Source organism: Prunus dulcis, chromosome 3, assembly GCF_902201215.1.
Source record: "Prunus dulcis chromosome 3, ALMONDv2, whole genome shotgun sequence".
NCBI classification, from domain to species: Eukaryota; Viridiplantae; Streptophyta; class Magnoliopsida; order Rosales; family Rosaceae; genus Prunus; species Prunus dulcis.
In genome coordinates, this window is record NC_047652.1 from 19,529,325 (window position 1) to 19,555,873 (window position 26,549).

A 26,549-nucleotide genomic window follows, 5' to 3' on the forward strand; every position below is an offset into this window, starting at 1 on the left:
ACCCATACAATTTTCTACGCATTAGGCGTGCACAATATCAATATTGACATGTCAAAGGATTGTCCTTTCGGGACTTCAATCCACATCATTTGCTACGCAACATGCGTGCATCATATTGATCACTGCTATACCCATATTTTGTTCTTATGGGACTTTAATCTGTGCAGTGTATTATCAATGTATCCAACTTGCAATCTGTAAAATTTGCATTAATAATTCATGGATACATACAAGCCATTCTTTTGGAACGGACTTATCTCCCCATTTGGTTACCTTTCAAGATAAAATATCAAATAAGTATATAAGCATAAAATAACACAAGTATTGCTTACATCCTTAGGTGGGAGAAACTTTTCTCAAGTATCATTCAAGCTCGTATCGGCCCAGTAAATATAAAGTAGCGCTTGATGATCTAGTTATATCCTGCAAGAGCAAAAATCACAATTCTTCTCTCTGTCAAAAACAAATAACCCTCAGAGTTAGGATCACTGCATGGATTCTTTCTTCGGATGTTCATTCTAAAGAAATAAAATCCCTTATGAACAGAGAGTTATAAAAAGAAAGAAAAGATACAAAAATTGTGATATTGATTGCAAGGTAAGGTAAGCAATCAAGGAAGGAAGCTGGTGGGAGCAAACAACAAGCTCTCATTTCTCCTAGTCTAGAAGGACCTCAGGAGATTAGAGCTTAAGGTCGCCTTCACAGTTCCCTGATGTAGCGAAAACGTGATCAGGGATAGTCTCGCTTCCTGAATGGATGATCAGAGATAGTCTTGCTTCTCGGGCATATTGAGTGCTTACTGATAAGAAAAACAAGTAGATATCGCATCACTAGGTATGGAGAAAACTGGATGTCTTCTGCAAAGAAAATTTCGTTAGTAACACATTTATACACAAATAAAATGAATAGGTAGAACCGGTGAATTTCAAATTAACCATAGGAAAATTGCGAGATTCTCGGGATACTTTTGAAAAAGTAGCTCCGTGAAATCCGTAAAGCAAGATCGGCTTTGAAAATAATACTTGAAAATGCCGAAAGTGCCGACAGGCATTATTAGAGGCCACGTGAAGTTTTGGACTCTGGGAAAGAAAAAGATAATATGGGGATTCGAGAAGATATTGGGATCCTGGAAATGTTGCCACATTTTCGTCTATAGATATTGCCTTTGCAAAACTTGATTGAGCAACTGCGTTTCAACTCAACTTCCTTCATTTTCTGAAACTTTAGTTTTTGTAAGACTTTCTTCGAAACCTTCTTAAAATGGCTTCCTCTTCTTCCTGCCCAAATTATTTCAATTTAAATGATGCTCCCACAACAACCAGTGACGCCAAAGTTTGGAGTCCATCCTTTGTATCCCAAAATCGTCATCTCACAGTTAATGATTCTGTGATGATGAATGATGCTACTGCTGTCATAGTAGCTAGGAATTTTATTACTCCAATGGATGAAATGCTGTTGACAAGGAGGTCTGAGGAAGAGGCTATGAATGACTCAATGGCTTTTAGCATTCAGAGTGCTGCTTCTGTTTCTAACATGGCTGATCGTTTGCGTGCTAGAGCAAACGAGGTTCAGAAGCTAACAACTGAAAACTCATCTCTTCAAAGAATGCTTCATGAGTCTCAACATGAAGTTGAGAAACTTAAAGAAGAGAATAATTCCTTGTTGAAACTGGTGAGTTCGTACTCCGTTGATACACTGAGAATGCTAGACATGCTGCAGGTCTCAAATGAAAGAATTTTGGGAGACCACGAGAGGCTCATGGCTAAGCTTAAGAGGCGCCGTCCTCTTCCTTCAGAGGCTTCTAGAACATAATGTAATTTTATAGATTTTACAGGGCCTGCACATTCATTGCAGGTGTAAAAATCTATCTGTTATATGCTCCTTTCCTATTATAATAATTGCGCATATTCTTAAACTTGTACATGTGGTTTTTACGTCTTTTCAAAATGACGCTTTGAAACCTTGTGCCTTATAGGTTCAAATAACCACATCGACTCCCCCAAATTTCATATTTCTATGCATGTGAGCCGGTAACTTATGGCATCTCATTTAATTGCTCATCCATGAGTTGAAGGAATTGCAGGTTCCCTTTTGTATATAGTGACGGTTTACCCAAAATGGTTAATATTTATGCATACGTCACTATTCATGTGAATAGTACTATTCATCAAGTCATGAATACATATCTATTTATGTGTGCAGTACATTTGCCAGTACATTTATTATTCATGTGTACGGCACTTTTAACCAATATGGTACTGTTATATCATCAAGGAACTCTAAGTCCTTATTTACATGTCAAGGATCAAGGATCTTGTCCGATCTCTTGTTTACAAGTATAGTACCGGAGAGACTGCCAGCTCTCATATCAATATCATCATCAAGGATCTTCAAGTCCTGATGTAATTGTATGATGAGGATCAAGGAACTTCTGGTCCTCATCTGCATACTATAAAAACTCATCATACAGCACAATTAATTCATAAAATAAATTACTGGTAAAGAAATTACTGGTATGGACGATAAACCCGCACCATACTTTAAATAAAATTAAATGTGCGGTAAAATAAATTCATAAATTAAATTGCTTGCTGTATGGACGTTAATCCCGCACCATACCTTAAATAAAATTAAATGTGCGGTAAAGTAAATTCATAAAGTATGAAGGTTAATTCCACATCATACTTTAAGTAAAAGTAAATTTGCGATAAAGTAAACGTGCTTGTATGGGCACTAATTCTGCTCCATACATTTAAATAAAAGTAAAGGCGTGGACGATAAACCCGCACCACCCTTTTAAATAGATAATGTTGTATGGGTAATAAACCTACACCATACAGTAAATAAAATAAGTGTGTGGATAAAAACCACCACACAAAGACAATTATTTATGGGTTCACATCAACACCACAATCAAATAGTATGATATTATTATACTGATATATCAAATCATTTTATGTTCTTATACTAATATATAATAAGAAAAGTATGGAGAGTGGTTAGTGGAATATCACGCATGCTCCAGGCTTTCAAATCAGTTGCTTTTATCCTGTCCCCAAGCCAATTACTTTCTTATTAGTATAATATATTAAATTAAAAGCTGGTTTCCAACATCTTGTCGTATTCAAATGGTTCTTGTGCAGGTTTGATTCCAAGCCTATACTTTTCCATTATAACCAGTGTACCTGCACTAATCTCGTTATGAATCTTTATAATGTTAAAGATAAAATAGGATAAAGAAAAACAGAGGACTTATCTCTTTTCCTCAGACCCACTGCTTTCACTTGACTGATCTGACTTACAGATCTTTGACAACAGTTATGAACTGTTTTGCCGACAGTTATGAACTGTTTTGCCGACAGTTATGAACTATTCCTCCATGTCTGAGTGCTGCGCAGAATGCCTTTGCTTGATCGGTTTGTGGCCTTTTTCTTCTTCCTCTATGTTTGTAGACATGTTTTAGAGAGGGCTATACTGTAATAACCCAAAACAAAATATTAAGGAAATAACAAAATATCTAAAAAGTAGGATTAATATCTTCTAGCAAAAAGACAATTTTGCCCTCGCATTATTTAATAGGGGAAAAATTAACTTTTTGATCGAGAAAGAATTTGGTAGTTCCATTTGCGCCGTTGCATAGAGCACGGCGAAACGAGTTCATAGACACGTAGTGGGCCCGAATCGGAGTTGTAACGAAAGAGTTATGGTCAAAAGAGTCTCAGTGGCATAACCGTAAATATATCGAAGTTGGATCTATAAAAACCCAGCAGCTCTCTCTTCTCGCGCGAAAAAACGGGCCGCCGCCTTCCAGAGCTCGCTGGCGCCGCCTCCGAGCACCCCTGGCCACGGGACCGGTGGCGTTGGAACCACCGTCGAGTCCCCTACCTTTCCCGACCGATCCCCCAGCCACCGGTGACCTATGTTGGCCGTAAACTGCGAAAGAACGACCGGAGCTCATCCAAAATCACAGAAACTTCAAGGCCTCCGATCTCACTCCTCCGGCCACCATTTCCGTCGACCCAGGCACCAGAGGTCCAGTCGACCCGCAGGAGGGACCTTGGAAGGGTCCAATTAGCTAGGACCATCTGTGAGTGGACTTTCTTTCATGAATTATTTCATATAAATGAGTTATATAGAAGATTTCTATAAATAAGATTTCATAAGTGATTTTATATTGATTTTATATAAATGAGTTTATTTGAATAAATTTCTTTATTTGATCTTGAGTAAGCTTTATTGTGGTTCCGAACATGATTAGTACAGTAATAGTTCTATAAGTCTGTGCTACTTATTTACCAGTTATAGAAATAGAGTTTGAGGTTGGAATCAGTTGAGACCGCAGCACAACTTGAGCTTTACAGTTATTACTCAGATATTTTTCTAAAGGAATTTATTTTAAAACCACCTCGTACCCATTTTCTTTGGTGATTACCCGCAGTTGGACCGATGTCCACGGACATCCAATCCGATTTCAGTTCAGTCAGTGCACTTGACTTTGCCTCATGAGTTTCGTGGACGCTCGGACCGTGAGTGCCAGGATTTGCGGCTCGGCAGACTTGGTGTCCCAAGACCTGCCAGGATTGCGGCTCGGCTGACTCTGTGTCCCCGAGACCTGCCCGGATTGCGGATCAGGCTGACTACGGTCCCCTGCATCCTGCCAGAGCGACTCGAGCTGACTTGGTGTCATCGAGGAATCTGCCGGCGGATCAGGCTGATCATAGTCCCATGATTTCGCCAGTTTGCGGCTTGGGTAGACTGCGTGGCGCCCGAGACCTGCCAGGGGAATTGACGGATATGACAGGGGTACAAATAGGTGGTATTTTCAAAGGATTTTGAGTTTTCTCTTATTTAATTATGACTTTCAGTTATTTTATACCAGCTTCTCTGATTTCTCAGGCATTGATATCTTTATATTTGATCAATTATGCAAGTATATTCATCAGCATACTTATTCATGCTTATTGAATTTCTTATATTGGAATATAGTTAAATTATCGATTTATATCCTTAGCTATTTCAAAACGGGGATTATTATGTTCTAACTTGTTTCTAAGAACTGTATTTTTGTCCACTCACAATTTTAAACTTGTTTTTCGCCCACAGGCCGTAGATGAGAGCAGGCACCCACCACCGGGCCATTCCTAGCTTCCGCGCCACCAAATAAGGTAAAGTTTTGCAAAAAAATCCCTGAAACTTTGTGAACCTTAGAAAATGCTCTGATATCTAGTTTTAGTGGAAAACTGGAGTTGAGACCTGTAATTTGAGATATTCTGGCAGTTGGTGTGGATTTATTTGCTTGTTTTTCAGGTGGAAAAATTTTGGGTTTAGTCAAAATACAGGGGAGACTCTGCCGAATTTTCGGCAGAAGTCTAAGGGAAATTTGAAGAGAATTTGAGACGAGAAGGGTAAAAATGTCTTTTGTGCCCGACATTCGCCAGGTGTCGGACACGCACAGGATTCGACTCGGATTCCAAAGCAAAAATTGGGTCGAGTCCTGTCATATACTCTCTGCTATAGTTAAGAGGTTGATTGTGGAGTCAAGCTCGGTGCTAACAAGCTGAGAGTTCGGTTGAGCAGAGAAAAGGATGGAGCATAGTTGAGCTTTTGCAGCTGAGAGTTCGGTTGAGCTGTTGCTGCTGCTACAGTTCCCCTTCGGACCAGTCACAGCTGGTGCTTCTTTATCCCAGTGAGATCACCCAAAGCTCTTGATGGGTCATGGTGCACACAAGAGGGCTCTGGGCAGACATAGACTCTCTTCTTCACCTCTTTACTCGACCTCTGCCTCAGCTTCCATGGCAGATTATGACCACGCCTATGAAGCCGCAGATTCTGATCCCTCTAAAACCCTTTGTTGCAAATTTCACAAATGAAACGGTTTGGGGCCAATAGGGTCTTGGGAGACAGAGCAATCACCTCTGCATCTGGATCTGGCATTCCAGGCAAGTTACGTTTTTTCTTGGTGGTGGGTTTGGGAGGAGCAGTTTGGTTGCCAGAGGAAGAAACACTAGCTTCACCTGAAGCTGTAGAATTCGGCCGACGAACAGATTGACTTCAGGAACGAGCTTGGAGCATCTAGACCGGACGCTCTGAAGGTCCAGACCGGCGAGCCATGGAAGGTGGTCAGACCAGTTGAGCTTCCCCAACAGGTCATAGCCTTCATCCACGAGTCGTCTCAGGACCTCTCTCTCTTCGTTCGACGAGCCCAGCTCATATTTACGTCCGAAAATCGAGCACATCATGTTGTTCAACGAAGCTCTCCGAAGAATGTCGCGGACGCAGAAACTGTTCTCGAAACGTGCCGAGATCATGGAAACCATTTGGTCGGCGATTTCGAACCGTTGATGCTCGGAGGCGGAGATTTGCTTGGGGAGAAGAGGTGGGAGTCACTGGTTGCATGTGACGACGAAACGTGTCTCACCCAAGCTGAAAGCCATCAGCCTCTTTGCTTGGAAGAGCTTAGCTGCTTTGGTGAGCTTGTGGTGTGCTAGGTTGGTCTCCAATTTTTGGGTTTCATCAGAGAATTCAGCTGGTATTGTTAAATTGAATTCGTGCTGATAACGTGTTCTAAATCTAGAGGAAATTGTAGAGAGAGAATTGAGATATAGAGAAAGTAGAGAAACTGATCTCTGTATTGAAGGTTTCTATTCTCTGTATATTACAATGAGGGATGTGTTCCTTTTGTAGGCAAAGCCTTCCAACATGTGGGCTCCACCTTATAATTTACAACAGTCCCATCTTTCTTTCTTCTTTTTTTTCTTTGTTTTTAATGACCTTTTCTATTGAGAAGAGTGATAGTATATTAAACTCAGACACGCTACATGAATGCTAAGACTCGAACCCAGAACCTTTCCTGGGAGGAGCAATTGCTTTATCTTGAATTAAATTCATCTTATGCTTAATCAAGACTTAAATGGCATGTCTGCATAATGTTCCTCTAAACTCAAACTTGGAACAATTGTACTTGACTTCGCTGTCAAATTCATGGCATATAACTGTAAAGTTTACACTCTTTTTTTCCCCACAAGTATCATATCTTCAGATATGTGATACTTTAAAAACGCACCATCTTCCTTGGTATCAACCACCTCACAATGCATTTTACTTGTTAATTCATCTTGGAACTCCTTGAATTTTTCAATAGTGTAAACACCTTGAGCTTGTTTCTACATAAAGTAATGGGTGCTACATCGGATATTTGCAGAGGAAGACATATAATCTGCTTGGTTCTCTTTTTCTACCTTAGTCATCAATGCATTTTCATATTGTTCCACAAATTGCTTCAAGGTAGTCTTAGAATTTACATGGTCATCAAAAAATGCATTCATACTCTCACTTCGTTGTGTGGTAGACATGCCCGCCCAAAAACTTCCTTTCACAAAGCTTGGCACCCAACGACGTCGTTCATCATATAAGCCTCGTAACCAATCATTACTCTGTAACTCATACTTCTCAAGCATCTCTTTCCAACGATCTTCAAACTCAGTATTGGTCAATGAATCATGCAAAATGTTCTTCAAGGCAAATTTAATAGATTCATAGTGTTTATAACTCTTAAGCTTTTCGTGAAGCTTCTTCATTATATGCCATAAGCACCAACGATGCCTAGTGTTAGGAAAGACAATTTCAATAGCATTTTTCATGGCCCTACTTGATCAGTAATTATCCCACAAGGAGCATGCCCAGACATGCATGCCAGCCACACTTTAAATAGCCAAACAAATGTCTCAGTATCTTCACTTGAAATCAGTCCACATCCAAGCAAAATTGAATGCCCGTGATGATTGACACCTACAAATGGAGCAAATGGCATGTCATACTTATTCGTCAAGTAGGTTGTGTCAAATGTAATGGCATCACCAAATTCCTCATATGCTGCCCTACTCCTGGAATCTACCCAAAACACATTCCGTAACCAACCATTTTCATCTAGATCAATTGCACAAAAGAAATTTGCATTTTGAGATTGCATCTTCAAGAAATACTTTTGAATTGCAGTTGCATCTCCTTCCCCAAGCTGTAATCTTATAACCTTGTTGATGTAATTTCTACAATCTTTTTCCATGAATGCCATATTCTCATGCCCTCCGGCTTCAACTACCATTGAAGTATAATTCTTATTTACTTTTATTCCAGTTCTATCATTCACTTCAATCTTCCTTTTCATATATGAACTTATTGCACGATTCATTCAAAAATATCGATCATTGTCTTGATTCAATCCATGATTATGAACGAGTTTGACCTAGTTCATTTTCCACCTTCCATCCAAGCATTACCTTCCCTAAGTTGAGCCTTGCAATTGCATTTTATGCTTGGATATGGCTTTAGGACATTGCTTGCTGTACTTTGTCGGATCCCTAATCGAGAACATGATAAAGTCACATATTTCAACTCCCCACAATCTCATTTCTTCGATGTTCTTTTCTTCATTGGGAAACCTACTCGATTTGCATATTTTTTATATAATCAAGCACCTCATCAGCTGTGTTAAAAATCATATTTACCTTAGGTTCTTGTGTTGTTTCTTCTGGGCTCATTGTATTCTCCAGTCCAGTCTCACCAATCTCAACCTCATCATTTTCTTCACTCATTTCCAAATTTGAATGGCTTCTGGAAGAATTCTTCTATCCCAAATAATTCCAAATATTAATAGGCTTAATATCACAAAACGCCCCTAAGGTTTACGAAACTATCAAATTGCATCCTTTTTTTTTTTTGGTCATTCGTGGTTCTTAAGGTTAGTATGTGTGATCACAAATGGTCATTGTCGTTATGTTCCGTCAAAAACTTCGTTAGTTTGCTGACGTGGTATATATATATGTATGTGTGTATATGTATGCATGTGTATGTAATTTAAGAACACTTATACAAGAACAATTGTGATAGACAAGAACAAGGTTGGCTGTTTAAATAAGCAATCCCTCATGCAACATGGTTTTCTACATCCTGCTTATTTAGTATTGTATGGCTAAGACAAAGCGACTGACCTTGGAAGGACTACCAAAATAATATACATATATATATAAATATTATATACCTGGGTAAAATCTAGGATCCACCTAGATTAGGAAGGGAGGTGCTATGGAGACGTGAAACTCCTATCACAGCCACGTTCTAGCCATACTCCTATCACAGTGCAGCAACTATGGAGGAAGGGAGTGATGTGGAGGCGCGAGGAAGAATTGAGAACATATGTGAGGCCACTTACCAGGGACGTGGGTTTTTTCATTTTTTTTTTAAAAGATTATTGAAAAGAGAATAAATAATGAATAAAATACACATGGACAACATTCATTAATTGATATGGCATGACACATTAGCGGCCATATAAGAGAGAATTATAGAATGGTATAATATCACCACGTCAGTGGGTGATACTTCCATTTAGAATTTGCCACGTGTATTTTTTAAAAGAAAATTTATACTTTTTTTTTTCAGCTAGACATTGGTTACAATTTTACCCTTCATAAAAATTAAAAGAGAGAAAAAAAAAAAAAAAAAAAAAAAAAAAAAAAAAAAAAAAAAAAAAAAAAAAAAAAAAAAAACTGTCACAGCCTCCCGTCTCTGTCCAGTTTGCAGCCCCCCTCAGTCGCGTCGTCCCTCCCACCTCTGTCAAGTTCACAGTCTCCCTCTGCAGCGCCCTCCCTCCCTGTATGTATTCCTTTCTCCAATCCTTCAATCTCCTCATCTAGGTTGACTTCATCTCCCTCAAAAACTCCAGATCCAAGTTCTCTTTATCCAACTTTGCTCGCAATCCCGCATGGCCTTGACAAGAGATGATCCAATAAACGCCAACTATTAAATAAACTGATTGAGAGAGAGAGAGAGAGAGATGAAGGAAAAGAAGGGAAGGGGGCGGCAGCAAGGGGGTATAGGACTGCAGACCTTGGCTGCAGGCGTCTTCTTTCTTTTTTTGTTTTAGTTTTGTTCTAAAGGGTAAAAATGATACCTAATGTCTAGCTGGAAAATAATTTAATTAGTGGAGGTTTAAAGAGACACGTGTCAATATATAAATGGAAGTATCACCCGCTGACGTGGTGATATTGTACCATTCTATAATTTCTCCCACATAAGGTGGTCAGCTAAGACTGTGAATGTTGTGTGTCTAAATAGCATTGCTCCTACTATAAAGAAGCTGTTTAGCCTCCTGATTGTTTTCCTTCCGCCTGTCCTGCACTATCTACGCGGCAGTAATAATAACTGGCAATTCTGCCACGGTTTACTTATGGAGCCGGCCAAGCTCTCCCCCAAGCAGAATTTAGCTTGCCTTTCTGGTTCTTGGCAGGGAGTCTATATTCTTGAAAAGTCGGCAACCGACAATTATATGTCCGTCTTTCACTATTGTTTGAAAAGAGGTGTTATTGAAACTTAAAAAACATGTGGGAGAAATTGCGCATTGAGCCAACAAGAGTCCCCTTGTTTGTTTGTTTGACTAGTTGAGTTGACCCTATTGAAGAAATTGTAGAGATTCCTAAATTCATAGATTCCAATGAACCAGTGCTTAGTTGTTTTATCGTCTTTTGGCATATGCTTCCTTCCTAGACTGAGCTTCTGCAAAACATGCGTCATCAGATATATATGAATGAATATGTATTTCTGCGCATGGAAAAATAAAATAAAATAAACAAGTTATAGTCCTTCCTAGAAATCAAAAGAAAAATCTAAACTGTATGGAATCGTAATAAACTAAGACTGCCAGCAGGAGATGAAACAGAAACAACCAAGTAGATTGCCCTGCTGGGAGATCCAGCCAATAATTAAGAGCCTTGAAGGGGCGGATCAGGGTTTGAAAATGGTGTTCGCTAAATTTCATTGATAACAAAAAAAATACACGGAGTACATAATGAGTCTTACACCTCAAAAATCCCGTATCCGATACCGCTATTAAAATATCATGTATTTAATATAATATACATTCAAAATAGTCATTTTTCAAATTAGCATAATTGTTATTAGAATTCCCCAAAATATAATAGCCCAATACAATGGTGGAGGAAAAAGACCTCTATGGAGTTGAGAAGAAGCAACCTTGGAACTGGTGCAGCCGATCGATAAAAGTGTTGGGTTTTTTTTTTTTTTGTTTGGTTAGCCAGCTCTATGTAGATTAGTTAATAACATTGGCCTAGGCTAGTGTATTATTTTAGTTTTTTTTTTTTTTAAAAAAAAAAAAAACAAGTCTCCTAGGCTATAGCCCTGGTTAGCTTGTTAGTAGTACAGTACCTGGAGCCTTGTCTTTCATAGAGACATGAATGGTCTTTTCCGTCCTATCCCAAATTTCTTTTTTCTTTTTTTTTGTGAAAGTTAAGATCAAAGTTATGATAAAATAGAGTTTTTCTCACATGCCCTACGATGTATTGTTGAAGTTCGATCCTAAAATCATTCATCTACAAATGAAAATCTTTTTCCACGCTTAGGTTAGACTCCATTAGCCTCTTTTTTTTTTTCTTTTTTTTTTTATCAACAAGTATATTCAACCCAAACTATTCATTACTTGAATGATCATCCCGTCGAACACCTACAATCTTCTTCCTCTCCCCCAATTAATACGATTTGCAAAAGATGTGTCTCCTAGTGGAGCTAGTCCAAGTAAGAGGACTTTCAAAGGTTCAAAGTGGAGCTAGTCCAAGCTACTCTAAAACGTGCAAAAAAACCTGCAATACAATATACTTGCGTTTATTAATTTATGCTCATTTCACGTGCTTTAATAATATATAGTTGTGGAATGTATGAGTGTTATACTATAATTTTTCTCAAAATAATAAAATAAGAAGGACCTTAAAATATAGACCTGCATGGCTGAAGATTGAAAAATTTAGCCTTGCACTATTCTTTAAAAAATTAATATTTTGGAGGGCTAAATTTTTAGCCTGGACTATATTTAGCCTTATGACTAGAGATGGCCTTAGTAGTACAGTACCTAGAGCCTTGTCTTTCATAGAGACGTGAATGGATTGTAGTCGACTCAAAAGACCATTGTCCATGCCACATTTTCCAATCTCCTTCTATCGTGCAAATATCTTTTCCATTCCATTCAACAAATTTCTTTTTTGGTCAAAATTAGAATAAGATAGGATTTTTCTCTCACATATTGCGATGTATTATTGAAGTTCAATCCTAAGATCATTCATCTACAAATGAAAATCTTTTTTCACGCTTAGGTTAGACTCCATTAGCCCTTTTTTTTTTCTTTTTTATCAACGAGTACATTCAACCCAAACTGTTTTCATGACTATTGGAGCTTTAAAAATTATAAAAAATTACTGGTCATGACTATTACAGCTTGAAAAATTATGTTTTCAATTTTTAAATGTTTTCAATGTTTTCAATTCATGTTTTAAATGTTTTAAATGTTTTAAAATGTTTAAAATGTTTTGAATTCATGTTTTCACACGTACTTTTTAAATGTTTTAAATGTTTCAATTCGTGTTATTTAAGAAAAAATTATTAAAAAATTCAACACCTGTCACTCAAAAATGTTTTAAATGTTTTAAATGTTTCAATTTGTGTTATTTAAGAAAAAATTATTAAAAAATTCAACACGTGTCACTCAAAAATCATAGCTCAAAAAATTATTAAGATTCATTCAGGATAAGACGTGCCACGTGGACACAAAATCTTATCAGAAATCTTGTCATATATGGAATATTGTCTTTAAATAGTAGTTTAATTAAATTAAATAATATATGTTTGTGGAATATATGAATGTTGTACCATAGTTTTTCTCAAAATAATAAAATAAGAAGGACCCTAAAATATAGCCCTACATGGGACTATTCTTTAAAAATTATTATTTTGGAGGGCTAAATTTTTATCCTTGAACTACATTTAGCCTTATGACTGGAGATGGCCTTAGTAGTACAGTACCTGGAGCCTTGTCTTTCATAGAGACGTGAATGGATTGTAGTCTACTCAGAAGACCATTGTCCATGCCACATTTTCCAATCTCCTTCCATCGTGCAAATATCTTTTCCATCACATCCAACAAATTTCTTTTTTTGTCAAAATTAGAATAAAGTAGGATTTTTCTCACACACGTTGCGATGTATTATTGAAGTTCGATCCTAAGATTGTCAACGAGTACATTCAACCCAAATTGTTCATTACTTGAATGATCATCCCGTCGAACACCTACAATCTTCTTCCTATCCCCCAATTAATACAATTTGCAGAAGATGCGTCTCCTAGTGGAGCTAGTCCAAGTAAGAGGACTTTCAAAGGTTCAAAGTGGAGCTAGTCCAAGCTACTTTAAAACGTGCAAAAAAACTTGCAATACAATATACTTGCGTTTATTAATTTATGCTCATTTCATGTGCTTCAATAATACATAGTTGTGGAATGTATGAGTGTTGTACTATAGTTTTTCTCAAAATAATAAAATAAGAAGGACCTTAAAATATAGACCTGCATGGCTGAAGATTGTAAAATTTAGCCTTGCACTATTCTTTAAAAAATTAATATTTTAGAGGGCTAAATTTTTAGCCTGGACTATATTTAGCCTTATGACTAGAGATGGCCTTAGTAGTACAGTACCTAGAGCCTTGTCGTTCATAGAGACGTGAATGGATTGTAGTCTACTCAAAAGACCATTTTCCATGCCACATTTTCCAATCTCCTTCCATCGTGCAAATATCTTTTCCATCCCATCCAACAAATTTCTTTTTTGATCAAAATTAGAATAAGATAGGATTTTTCTCTCACACATTGCGATGTAGGGTAAATTACTCAAATAGTCCTCAAACTTGTACGCGATTTACATTTTGATCTCTAAATTAAATTATTAGTTCAAATGGTACATAAACTCTATATTAATCGCTCCATTAGTCCTATCGTTACATTCTGTCAATGTTGCTGTTAAATATGAGAGCAAATTGGTCATTTCGTACGTTAAAAATAAATAAAAACTCTCTCTCTCTCTCTCTCCATTCCCCCATGGCCACCACCCTCAAGCTCCAACCCCCAAACCCATCCCACAACCACTCTCCACCCAAACCCATCCAACAACCACCCTCCACCCATATTGGGGATTTATGCCATCAATACCAAGGCCAACACTCCCACCATTGCCCACCTCCTCAGGAGCTTTCCTCTTCCTTTGCGTTTCTTCAGCAACCTCCTCTAAACTTATTCCAAAGTACCGGTTCTACTCAGATGCTTCATGGCCTACAAATTCATACAGTGCTTCAATAAACCCTCCTCTAAACTTATTCCAAAGTACAAAGAAAATTAAGTTCCGTTTTCGAAGTGAGAATTTTCCCAAATTAATCATAGGTGCCTGAAAAAATCTTATGGAGCTCGAGATAGGACAAGCATCAAAATTGACAGACACCCAAGCAAAAAACAACAAAAAGTTTCTGTGAAGTTCAACGAAAATACAAAGATAAACTGCTTTTTCAACATATTCACAAAAATGTCAGTCACAAATAGTTTAATTTTACGACGCTTAAGCAATGATAGAGAAATTTTTATTAAAAAAAAACCTTTTGTGATAAAAAGAGAGTACCTGGAGGTTCGTTATGTAAGTAAATTGTGACCTTCTTCTCTGTTCCTTTGCATCTTCGTCTATATGCGAGAGAGATGGGCTTGAAAAAGGAAGGGAGGGTTAGTAAGATTGTTATTCACAAAGAATGAAAGCAGGTGTCATGGTGCAATTTTCAACAGCCAGCACTAAGGTTGAGTCCTTGTGATGATAACATCTGAATCAATTTTCAACAGCCAGCACTTTGTTAGTATTACTTTGGACATTAATTGTTGGGCTGGATGGTTGAAGGCCATTAACAAACCATCTTTTTTTTTCTTACAAACACAGTAATTGGAGAGGTCTGTAGGGTTGGGGAGAAGAAATCAAAGGGAGGGGGTTTGGGTCTCATGATTTTTTTCCTCTTTTTCTTCAATTATTTTTTAATTTTGTATTTATTTTAACCTTATTTTATTTGTTAATTATGGAAAGTCGTATTTGTCCCTAAAATTTGGTTCATTTAACAGAAAATGTAACGGTTGGATCAAATGGGCGATTAAAATAACGTTTATATACAATTTGGACTAATAATTTAATTTAAGGACCAAAATGTAAATCGCGTACAAATTTAAGGACCATTTTAGTAATTTACCCTTGCGCTGTATTATTGAAGTTCGATCCTAAGATTGTCAAAGTTAGAATAAGGTAGGGTTTTTCTCACATGCACTACGATGTATTATTGAAGTTTGATCCTAAGATCATTCATCTGCAAATGAAAATATTTTTACACGCTTAGGTTAGACTCCATTAGCCTTTTTTTTTCCTTTTTTATTTTTTATTTTTTATCAACGAGTACATTCAACCCAAACTGTTCATTACTTGAATGATCATCCCGTCGAACACCTACAATCTTCTTCCTCTCCCCCAATTAATACGATTTGCAGAAGATTTGTCTCCTAGTGGAGCTAGTCCAAGTAAGAGGACTTTCAAAGGTTCAAAGTGGAGCTAGTCCAAGCTACTCTAAAACGTGCAAAAAAAACCTGCAACACAATATACTTGGGTTTATTAATTTATGCTCATTTCACGTGCTTCAATAAAACTGCTCACTTATAATATCTAGAGTTGTCGGTACTTAGGTAAGCGGGATTGTATATATAAGCTCGTAGTCTCCGTTATATTGTATCCAATCTTAAATACACAACCGTGAAACATATTATGTTCTCCTCCCTCTCTCCCTCCTTGCCCTTGGTGTTGGTCTCTCCCTCCTTTGTCACAAGTTATCAAAGATTAATCCATATTCCAACAGCTCTACAGCATAGAACCAGGGGAAAACAATTTGCCTCCTTCATCGTCTCAAGAAACACGATGACATCATCACCATCATCAACGGAGATTAGTAATCCTCCTGCGCCTCAACGGCGATTAGCTCAGTACCATCCTACCATTTGGGACCACAAACTCATCGACTCCTTCACCACTCACTACACCGTGCGTACGCCATTTCGTTAACTATATTAATCATATACTTTTGAATTAGATTATGCTTCACATGTCTCATGCATACGCATCATGATCATTTTTTTTATATTAATGTTCATCCAATGCAGTATGAATTACATGCCACACGATTGGAGAGTCTAAAGCAGAACGTTGCTGAAACGTTGCTGGCTGCATCCACCAGTAACAAAGGCGGCTCTGCCAGCACTTGTTCCTTTTTAAAGCTTATCGACTCAATGCAGCGGTTGGGAGTGGCCTACCATTTTGAGCAAGAGACCGATGCAGCTCTACTTAGTCTCGTTTCTTCGAGCACTCACGGTACCACAGATGATCTTCACACAGTTGCCTTGCAATTCCGGATACTAAGAGAACATGGCATCTCCATTAGCCCAGGTATAAATTTCACGTACTATGGCATCTCTTTACTGCAATTATCCGAACCATCTGTTTTTCCTATATTTCAATTCTTACTTTACTTGTGGATGATGGTGACAAATGAACAGAAGTGTTTAACAAGTTTAGAAGTAGAGACGGAAGCTTCAAAGACAGCTTAAGCAAGGACGTGGAGGGACTTTTGAGTTTGTACGAAGCCTCACACCTTGAGATGCCTGGGGAAGAAGAAGATCATGTTTTGGAAGAAGCCAAGAGTTTTAGTACCAGAAACTTGAAACAATTAATAGGAACTTTGGAAGACGATAATTTATTGAAGCAAATAGTAGAGCAATCACTAGAAACCCCCCTGCATTGGAGGATGCCAAGAATAGAAGCCCGGAACTTCATCGATATCTACGAAAGAGACAATTCTAAGAGCCTGGCTTTGCTTGAATTGGCCAAGTTGGATTATAATCTTGTCCAATCAGTATATCAAATGGAGATAAAGGAGCTATCAAGGCAAGACATATATGTTTATTATTTTAATCAAACTGCATCATTGACAAAAACTAGACTGAATGTGTTTAATCAGATTTGATTGTTGTCCACAAAACGCATGATGCAGGTGGTGGAGAGACTTGGATTTCAAAAACAAGGCAAGTTTCTCAAGGGATAGATTGATGGAGAACTACTTGTGGGCAATGGGGATCAATTATGAGCCCCGATTCTCAGAATGCAGGATTGGCCTCACCAAGTTTGTTTGCATATTAACAATAATTGATGACATGTATGATGTCTATGGATTTCTGGATGAGCTTGAGCACTTTACACATGCAGTATGTCGGTAAGATGTAGTTGAGATGTTTTTTTTTTTCCCCTTGGAATCTTTTTAATTTTTAAAATCACTGAATAATTCATAGATCATAGAAATAAGGCTAAAAGTCATTTTTGGTCCTGTAGTTTGGCACTTCAACCATTTTTGACCCTGTAGTTTCAATTCTGTCAATTTTGACCATATAGTTTTGTATTTGTAGCAATTCAAGGACAATTAGTATTCCTGTCAATTTCTTTAACGATGTTAGGGTTCTTCAAACATTGGGATTAGTGATTGAATTTCAAGCCCTAATATGAAATGGGGAGAATTTCAGACAAGCTTTTATGCTCAAGGGTTTTGGGTTGACGAAATTGCCTCTTACATCGTGAAAGAAATTGATAAGAATACTAACATGTCCTTGAATTACTACAAATACGAAACTATAATGGCAAAATTGACAAAATTGAAACTACAAGGTCAAAAGTGGTTGAAGTGCCAAACTACAGGGACCAAAAAGACTTTTAGCCTAGAAATAATGGTGCCATTGCTGCACGGGATACATAAATACCAATCACATTCAAATATAATATATTTTCGTATTTGTACGCTTTTGTATGAATTTTGCTTGCGAGGCGAGCACATACACACACACTCTTTCTTTTGTTTTCTTGTAGCTAAGCTAAATCATCAATTGTCTTCACATAATCCTTTCTTTGACCTATACAAAGTTACATAATTAATTACGACGAAATCATCTTCACTAGTAGGTAATCGAGACACATGCTACCTAAGTTATTATTTATTTTTCTTTGTTATAATGGAAAATAATTGAACTCTTGACTTAAGTCTAATTCTAATTCATTTTCCCGACTCTTTACAGCTTACCTACCTAGATTAAATTTTCAGTCAAATAATCATTTCAAGTTTTCAACCTTTCTTTTTCCTTCCTCATTTTTTTCTTTTTGTTGTTGTTTTTACACAGATGGAATATGGAAGCAAAGGAGGAGCTTCCGGAATACATGAAGCCAGTTTATGCTGCCATGCTCAAATTTGGCAACGAATTAGCTGATAACGTTTTTAAAAATAATGGTTTGGACGTCCTCCCTTATATTAAGAAAGAGGTAATTACGGTGGAAGTATATCCACATCTCTTCTCATATATATAGAGCTTCAGTTGAAGGATCCCTCAAATAAGCTTATTTGATGGACACTCTTGTAGGGCCCACGCCGTATTGTATTTTACTAATCCAAATTGTCTATTTTTTATATACTCCTTTAAAGATCATTTCTACAAAAAAATCACTTGAATCCAATATCATTTGATCACTCAATTGAATTATTGAAATGTTAGTACTTTCTTGAAGTACCGTATTTATTGATTTTGTAGGACATAATTGGATATCGAAACAGTTTTCAATTTGTCCAATTTTTTGCAAGGATGATCTATGAATGCAGACTTAAAAAAATAGATAGTTTGGATCGTTGAAAACAAATTAGTATGAGACCCAGGTGTTCCTCAATAAAAAGAGACTGATATATATATATATTTTATATATAAAATATACAGTGGCGGAGGTAGAGTTTGATGTTTTGGGGGACCCAAAAGTTTAAAATTATGAGATTTTTTGTGTAATCTATGCCTATACTCTTTATATAGTCAATAATGTGAGAAGATGGTAGAAGGCCCAGGCCAATTCAGGCCTATGAGTACCTCCGCCCCTGATAATATATCATGCATAAAGGAAAAGGAATCTAATACTTGCCAATAATTTAATAGAATAGTTACAAACACACAAAGTTAAATTTGCCATGTTAGTCTGCGTATCCCACTAACAGTAAACACGTCTTCTTTTTTTCTGTTTTTTTTGTTTTTTTTTTGTTTTTTTGTTTTTTTTTGGTGTCTGTTTGCAGTGGGTAAATCTTTGTAAATCATATTTGGTCGAGGCACGGTGGTTTTACAGAGGATACACACCAACTTTACAAGAGTACTTAGACAACGCATGGACTTCAGTGGGTGGCCCTGGTGCTCTTCTCCATGCTTATTTGTTGCAAGGATTAGGAAGCCACCTCACAAAAACTTCACTTGAGTCCTTTAAGCATGGCTCTGAAATTGTATATTGGTCATCCTTCATGACTCGACTTAGCGATGATTTGGGCACTTCCAAGGTAACGTATGACTTAACTAACGAACAAGAAAAATGCTATTGTTACTCGCGCAAATGATTGACATTGCATCACGAGTTCACGCGTGATTGATGCTAGCACAACTCGTATAATTAATATCTTCTATATGTAATGTATATATAAGCTTAATTAACTTATTAGCAAACTTGATAGTTAAGTTTCTAATTATTCTGTTTTTTGCACAAATTATAAAGGCTGAAAGTGAGAGAGGTGATGTGGCTAAAGCCGTAGAGTGTTACATGGAAGAAAAAGGCACATCTGAGGAAGAAGCACAGCACTACATAAACGATTTGATCTGCTATTCATGGAAGAAAATGAATGAGGAAAGTGCAAAAACTAGCAGGATACCAAAATCAATTGTAAAAATGTCACTCAATATGGCGCGGACTGCTCACTCTATCTTTCAACATGGCGATGGTATTGGAACTTCAATTGGGGTCACCAAAGATCGTTTAATTTCTTTGATTGCAAATCCTATTCCTATATATCATGAACACAAGGGGCCAAGATCACTGGTTTTATTGTAATTGACTAGATTCTTAATTACAGACCTCCGAAATTGATCAAAGCTGAAGCGTTTTTGCTAAAACTCCTTTTTACTGAAAACACTTTTATGCTAGAAGTAGTTTTACTAGAAATACTTTATGCATTAACAGTTACAACAATTCGTGCTCTCAAAGGGTAAAGCGCCCATAAAGTTCCATGTCCCATCTTTCTTCCTTTATTTTCTTTTTTTTTTTTTAAATGACATTTTCTATTAAAATCAGCGATAATATATTCAACTCACACACACTACATGGATGCTAATACTCGAACCCAGGACCTTTTCTGAGAGGAGCAATTGCTCCAAACCACTACACTATTGGGTCTTTTGCTCCATCTTCTATATTAATCCATGGCCTTTGGAAAATAAAAGAAAAAGAAAAAGGCACCTAACAATATGATCTTGAGATAAGCATCATTATTGAATATAATCCATTCCTTTTATATTAAATTAATTGAGGAATAAGGAGAGATTAGCACTAAAATTGTCTCACATGGCACTAAGTGAGTGGTAAAGGGTAGCATTGTCATTTCACAGTCAGGAGGCATGGTGTGTAAGCATGAAAAGGATGGATTAGTAAAGTAATTTGGCAAAAGGAAACATATGTATAAGAATGGAGTGAATGATTGATACTGAACTGGGTTTTAGTAAGTGGATGCAGTGGCAGATATGTAATATGCTACACAAAACAGGCCGTGAACAAAACACACGATCCCTCCAATTGACAGAAAATGATGGTGTGTGAAGCCACATGAAGCTCTTGACTTGTGGTTTGACCAAGTCCCAATCACCAGCATGGCCAATCCAACCCCAAAAATGATCCTGATCATCAAATGAAATTAACAAATAATCTAATCATGTAATTTGAGAGAGAGAGAGAGAGAGAGAGCATATATATATGCATACCAGGTGAAGACGAGGCAAGCCACAGAAAGTTGCTTATTAGGAGGTGCCTTTTGGAGCTCTTCTTGAGAACAAATGCAACTGCATCCACCAAGCAAGTTAGCAACAACATGGGCTGCAACCAAAAGTCCTGCTGCGGCTAATCCTAGCTTGAAAGCTGCATGGCTTGGTTCTCTGCACTCGAAAATCCATAGCCTCAAGTGCTTGACCTGAATAGTTTGAATTATATTCCCAAAAGCTATGAACATAAACATTCCATTAACAAAGAGAATCATTTCAGAAAGAAATTAATATACCTTGTTTTGTTCAAGCTCTGCTTCGATGCCCAGAATCCCACCTACGATGTCCATTGCCACGATCAAGAGGCACACCAAAAACCCTCCTAGTCTTACCATTCTCTCTCTCTCTCTCTGAGCTGAGTTTGTTTGTGGATGATGAGCAGGAAGGGAGAAATATGAAATATGAATGGGGAGAAGAAGGAGTAAGGGGGACGAATATGTGTGAAAGGGTACGCAGGAAAGTATGTAGAATGGATCATAGCTGGGAGAAGTGGGTTAAAAAGCTTCTTTTGTCTACACAGTGGAAGCTTTATTTTGCTTTTGGGTCTTTTTTCTCTCCTTTATATTTTTTATTTGGTCTTGGATGGATTCCTTTGATGGGGGAGCAAGAAAAGAAGGGCATAAACCAGCTCATAGAGGAGCGTGCCTAAGCATCTTTTCTTACACCACCCATATGTGCCCAAAGATGAATCGGTGGGTAATTCTCTGATCTTCAGAACCTTTTTGACTTTTCATGTCGAAGATATTTTTGAAACCATTGATTTGATTGTGACTAATGTGTCAATCATTTTCTTCTTCCAAGCTTCAGAAATTTTGGTAACGTTTTCACACATCCTTAATTTTAGGACATCCATATCCTCCACAGTGAAGTGTTAATTCTCTGAGTTGATGATTAGATTCTAGTACTTGAAGCTGTTAATTCTAAGGGAACTAATGAAATAAATTAATCAAATGAAGAAATAAGTAAGGCAATATGTGGAATAATAAATCGTGGTGGAGATAATTGAAGGTATTTCACGTAATTCGAATCAGAAGAGTAATTGGACTTTCCAGTTGTGCGAATAGTGCAATGCTTTAATGTGGGTCTTTTCATGTAGGTAACTAAGAGCATTTTCACCAGTTGCCTCTTGTCATAGCAAGATTAGCCCTAGGGCAGACACTATTTACATGAATAGTGGCTGCCCTAGCCCCCTTCAGCAAAATGTGTTTCCAGCAGTTGGGGCTTGCCATGGCAAATACTATTCATTTTTTTGTTTTTTTCACAACTTTTTTTACTTAAACAATTAATTTGGATAATATTTTTGGATAAGATTTTTTGGTTTCTACGTGTCAATACTATTCATATTGGATAATATTTTCGGATAAGATTTTATTTTATTAGTTGTATTGGTTGGTATTTATAGGAAAAAAAAAAGTATGAGGATTTGGTGTTAAAAGTGAAGAGTATTGGTTGGTATTTATAGACATTGGCGAACCCAGAATTTTTGTAGCAGATGTGCAATATTGACTAAGTATGAAAAATGATTTTTTGGAATAATCATTTTCTCAAGATAATTTTTGGCGGCTTTTATTCCTTACACATCAAATAAGAAAACTTGATTTTATGAAATTTTAATATGAAGTATATATTGACTTAATGAGCCATCATTTTTAGCCTAAATCGTATTTTGCACTAAAACCGATTTTCATATTTTGATTTGGTGGGAATTTGATTTTCTAGTATTTTTATTTGAATCCAAATAGGGGGTACTTCCTTATTTACATTGTAAACTTAAGTAAATGGAGTAATATAAAAATAAATTAAAGTAAAAGGACAAAGACATTTACTTAAATGTTGAAAATGGAAATAAGGTATAGAGAAAAAAAAAATCTGCCTTGCCCTCGGGCCAACACTCGGGCCAGTCTTGCCCTCGGGCCAGCCCAGTCTACTGGGTCCCACCATTTGCCCGGGCTGGATTTTGTTGCTGGAAACCATTTTTTTGCCCAAACCCCCCCCAGCCCGAGTCCAGCCTTAGCTGCTGGAAATGCTCTAACAAGTAGATCTAACCAAAATTCTAACGACGAAATCACACTGTAACAAATTGAAAAGATCAGGCTATTTAATTGCAAAAATCAAGAGAACATGGATTAACATATCTTATGAGTGCAACCACAGAGTACTAAATTGTCATTAACCTTTTCTTTTCTTTTTTTTTAAATACAAACAATGTTTTAAATTGCGATCAAATTAAGTAAAGTGTTGCAATTTACCACCTATGTCTAACTTCGTTGAAGTTTCCGTTAAATTTAAGGGTGTTTCCTTCAATTCAATGTAACTAAAAAAGCAAAATTTAAAAAAGAAAAAGAAAAAAGAAACATTAATCACAGTAATAATTAAATTAAATTTTTATAATAAAAAATAGCCAAAATTTACCTCATATTTTCATAAAATATGAGTTTTTGTAAGAACTTTCAAATATAGCCCAAATACCCACTTAAATAGACTTAAATGCCTTTAAAAAAATAACCTATCAGACAAAAATTTGAGTATTTTGTACGCACCTGCAGCACTAGTCGAACGGTTGAGTGCTACATGGAAGAAAAAGGCATATCTGAGTAAAGCACAACGCTACATAAACGATTTGATCTGCTATGCATGGAAGAAAATGAATGAGGAGAGTGCCAAAAAAACTAGCAGCATACCAAAATCAGTTGTAAAAATGTCACTTAATATGGCGCGGACTGCTCACTCTATCTTTCAACATGGCGATGGTATTGAAACTTCAATTGGGATCACCAAAGATCGTTTAATCTCTTTGATTGCATATCCTATTCCTATATATCATGAACACACGTGACCAAGATCACTGGTTTTATTGTAATTGACTAGATTCTTAATTACAGGCCTCCTAAATTGATCAAAGTTGGAAGGCGGAAAGCAATTGTATGAACACTCAGTTTTATGTGAATTTTATGTTCTTAAGCATTTTTGCTAGAAGTACTTTTACTAGAAACACTTTATGTATTCACCGTTACAATAATTCGTGCTCTCAAAGGGTAAAGCATCCAAAAAGTTCCATGTCCCATTTTTCTTTCTTTTTTTCTTTTTTTTATAGGATTTTTCCTATTGAAAGAGGTAATAGAGTAAACTCACACACACTACACGGATATTAGGATTCGAAAATAGGACCTTTCCTAAGGACAGCAATTACTCCAAACCACTATATTAGTGGGTCTTTTGCTCCATCTTCTATATAAATCCATGGCCTTTGGAAAATAAAAGAAAAAGAAAAAGGCACCTAACAATATGATTTTGAAACCTAAGGCAAAAAAGGTCAATCTTCGATTAATAATCCAGGCCTCCCCCCACCAAATTATGTTGTGGAGAGGTTTTCCCATCTAACTTTTGTTGAGTTTTTTCTGCTCCTTGCTGTTGCAAGGGTTTGTTTCTTCCCTCTTTTTCTTGAGGGTTTGTTTCCCAGTCTTTTAGGGCTGGCTATTGGTTGATCTTGCTAGATCTGCTACTTGTGTGGTAGATCTAGTGTAGATCTCTCTGTATTAGAGGTGGAGCTGCTGAATTTGGTGGATCTATTTTTATTGTGCTTGGGGATCAAGGGGGATTAAGAGATGCTATGATATGCTTTGGAATGTCCTTGTGGAAGTTGAGCGGTAATGCCCTTCACTCTTGGGGTGTTTCTTGTCCCATGAAGTTTGAGAGTTTGTTTTCTGTCTTGATCTCTTTTAAGCACTGGTTGCTGCAGAATTAGGATCCTCCTCATCTGTAACTCCTTGTCAGTTGGGTTAAAGTTGTATATTGATTTTCTAACTATCTTGTAATACTTGAGCTTAGTTGGTGTTGTTGTTACAGTCTGTATTGCAAGAACCTCCTTCCAGGACTGTATTCTGAGTTTGTGCCCAATTTTCTTCAATTGAATTGCTATTGTTTCACACCGAAAAAAAAAACAAACAAACAATATGATCTTGAGATGAGCAGCACTATTGAATATAATCCATTCCTTTTATATTAAATTAATCGAGGAGTAAAGGGAGATTAGCACTCAAATTGTCTCACATGGCACCGAGTAGTAAAGGGTAGCATTGTCGTTTCACAGTCAGGAGGCATGGTGTGTAAGCATGAAAAGGATAGATTAGTAAAGTAATTTGGCAAAAGGAAACATACAGTAAGAATGGACTGAATGATTGAGACTGAACTGGGTTTTAGTCAGTGGATGCAGTGGCAGATATGTAATATGCTACACAAAACAGGCCATGAACAAAACACAAGCCCCCTCCAATTAACAGAAAATTATGGTGTGTGAAGCCACATGAAGCTCTTGACTTGTGGTTTGACCAAGTCCCAATCACCAGCACGCCCAATCCAACACCAAAAATGATCCTGATCATCAAATGAAATTAACAATTAATCTTAATTAACCAATTATCTCATCATGTAATTTGAATAGAGTGTGTGTGTGTGTGTGCGTGTGTGTGTGTGTGTGAGAGAGAGAGAGAGAGAGAGAGAGAGAGAGAGAGAGAGAGAGAGAGAGCATATATATTTATATTTATACATACCAGGTGAAGATGAGGCAAGCTGTTGAAAATTGGCTCAAATGTAGAAGAATTTTGGAGTTGCCCATGTGTGTCAATGTTAGTTGCCCATGTGAATCAATGTTGGCTTGCTATCTTGGTCAAAATGGGTGGATTGTTTGGTAGCCATCCATGGTTGGTAGCCAACATATGAATAGTTTGAGTTTGCATTCACACTCTTGCATCTTTGGCTATAAATTGGAAGAAGATGGTTTCATTTGAAGCATCTCAACCAAGAGATCAAACCAAGTGTGGAGTAGAAGAGAAAAATAGCAAGAAAGGCATTTTTGCCAAAGAGAGAAACAAATTCTCTCTAGTTGTTCTTTGCTTTGTATCATTGTTTTCTCTTCCTTTGTGAGTGTGAGAGGTTGGGTGTATTTGGGTCTTTGGGAAATTGAGTGGTAAACACTATTGTATATCTCATTGATTATAGTGGAATACTCCGTCGTCTCCAAACTGGATGTAGGCAATTGCCGAACCAGTATAAATCTTGGTGTTGTTCTTGTTGATTATTTTGTTCAATTTTTCTCCTGCCTGTTGTTATTTATTTTTCACTCGCAGTTGGTTGACGCTTCCGCACAACAAGTGGTATCAGAGCTCCAGTTTTTCGACTGGGGTTTCGTGGGGGTGAAAAATCTGTCGGTGCTACAGTGACGGGTGAATAGTGCACGTGAATAGTGTCGGTGCTACAGTGCTCCGTGAATAGTGCTGTGCTACAGTAGCAGTGAATAGTGCCGGGCAGATTTGATGGCTGGAGAAAAAGTTGAAATTTTGAAGGAGAAGGAATCGACATCGTCTTCGTCGGCATCTACATCCAATAGACATCCAATTGCCACTACAAGGTTAGAGGTTGATAAATTCAATGGCTCTAATAATTTTGGTATGTGGCAATGTGAAGTTATGGATGTGTTGTATCAACAAGAGTTGGATATGGTTCTGGAGGATAAACCCGAAGATATTGATGACAAGCAGTGGACTCGAATTAATCTCCATGCTTGTGCCACTATTCGATCGTTCCTTGATAAGGAGTTGAAATACCCGTATATGAAGGAAACTTCTGCTAAGAAGTTATGGATGAAATTGGAGGAGAAGTATATGACCAAGAGCGCAGAAAATCGGCTCTTCTTGAAGAAACGACTCTTCCGATTTCAATAT

At 37.2% G+C, this 26,549-nt stretch overlaps 2 protein-coding genes and 1 pseudogene across 4 annotated transcripts in view; 1 reads left to right on the plus strand and 2 right to left on the minus strand.

The window, feature by feature from the left end:
- Nucleotides 1-7,163: 7,163 nt before the first annotated feature.
- LOC117621942 lies at nucleotides 7,164-8,591 on the minus strand (annotated as a pseudogene).
- Nucleotides 8,592-15,664: 7,073 nt separating this feature from the next.
- Nucleotides 15,665-19,849, plus strand: LOC117621943 (probable terpene synthase 9). Its single transcript, XM_034352469.1, is given in 9 exon segments — nucleotides 15,665-15,943; nucleotides 16,063-16,345; nucleotides 16,456-16,800; nucleotides 16,803-16,843; nucleotides 16,950-16,969; nucleotides 16,971-17,168; nucleotides 18,121-18,259; nucleotides 19,050-19,304; nucleotides 19,517-19,849. Coding segments are annotated over 9 exon segments (1,887 nt in total). The 5' UTR covers nucleotides 15,665-15,670.
- Nucleotides 19,850-20,283: 434 nt separating this feature from the next.
- LOC117622873 overlaps nucleotides 20,284-26,549 on the minus strand; it is a 9,813-nt gene continuing 3,547 nt past the window's right edge. Inside the window, exons 1-3 of one of the 3 annotated variants that reach the window (XM_034353668.1) lie at nucleotides 21,066-21,773; nucleotides 20,773-20,978; nucleotides 20,284-20,688 (exon numbers count right to left, since the gene is read on the minus strand). In XM_034353668.1, the coding sequence (XP_034209559.1) occupies nucleotides 20,511-20,688; nucleotides 20,773-20,978; nucleotides 21,066-21,164 (483 nt within the window). In that variant the 5' untranslated portion in view covers nucleotides 21,165-21,773 and the 3' untranslated portion in view covers nucleotides 20,284-20,510. Of the gene's footprint in view, nucleotides 20,689-20,772; nucleotides 20,979-21,065; nucleotides 21,774-24,936; nucleotides 25,204-25,379; nucleotides 25,400-26,549 lie in introns of those variants that run through there. The other 2 variants (XM_034353667.1, XM_034353666.1) reach the window with 2 other exon arrangements.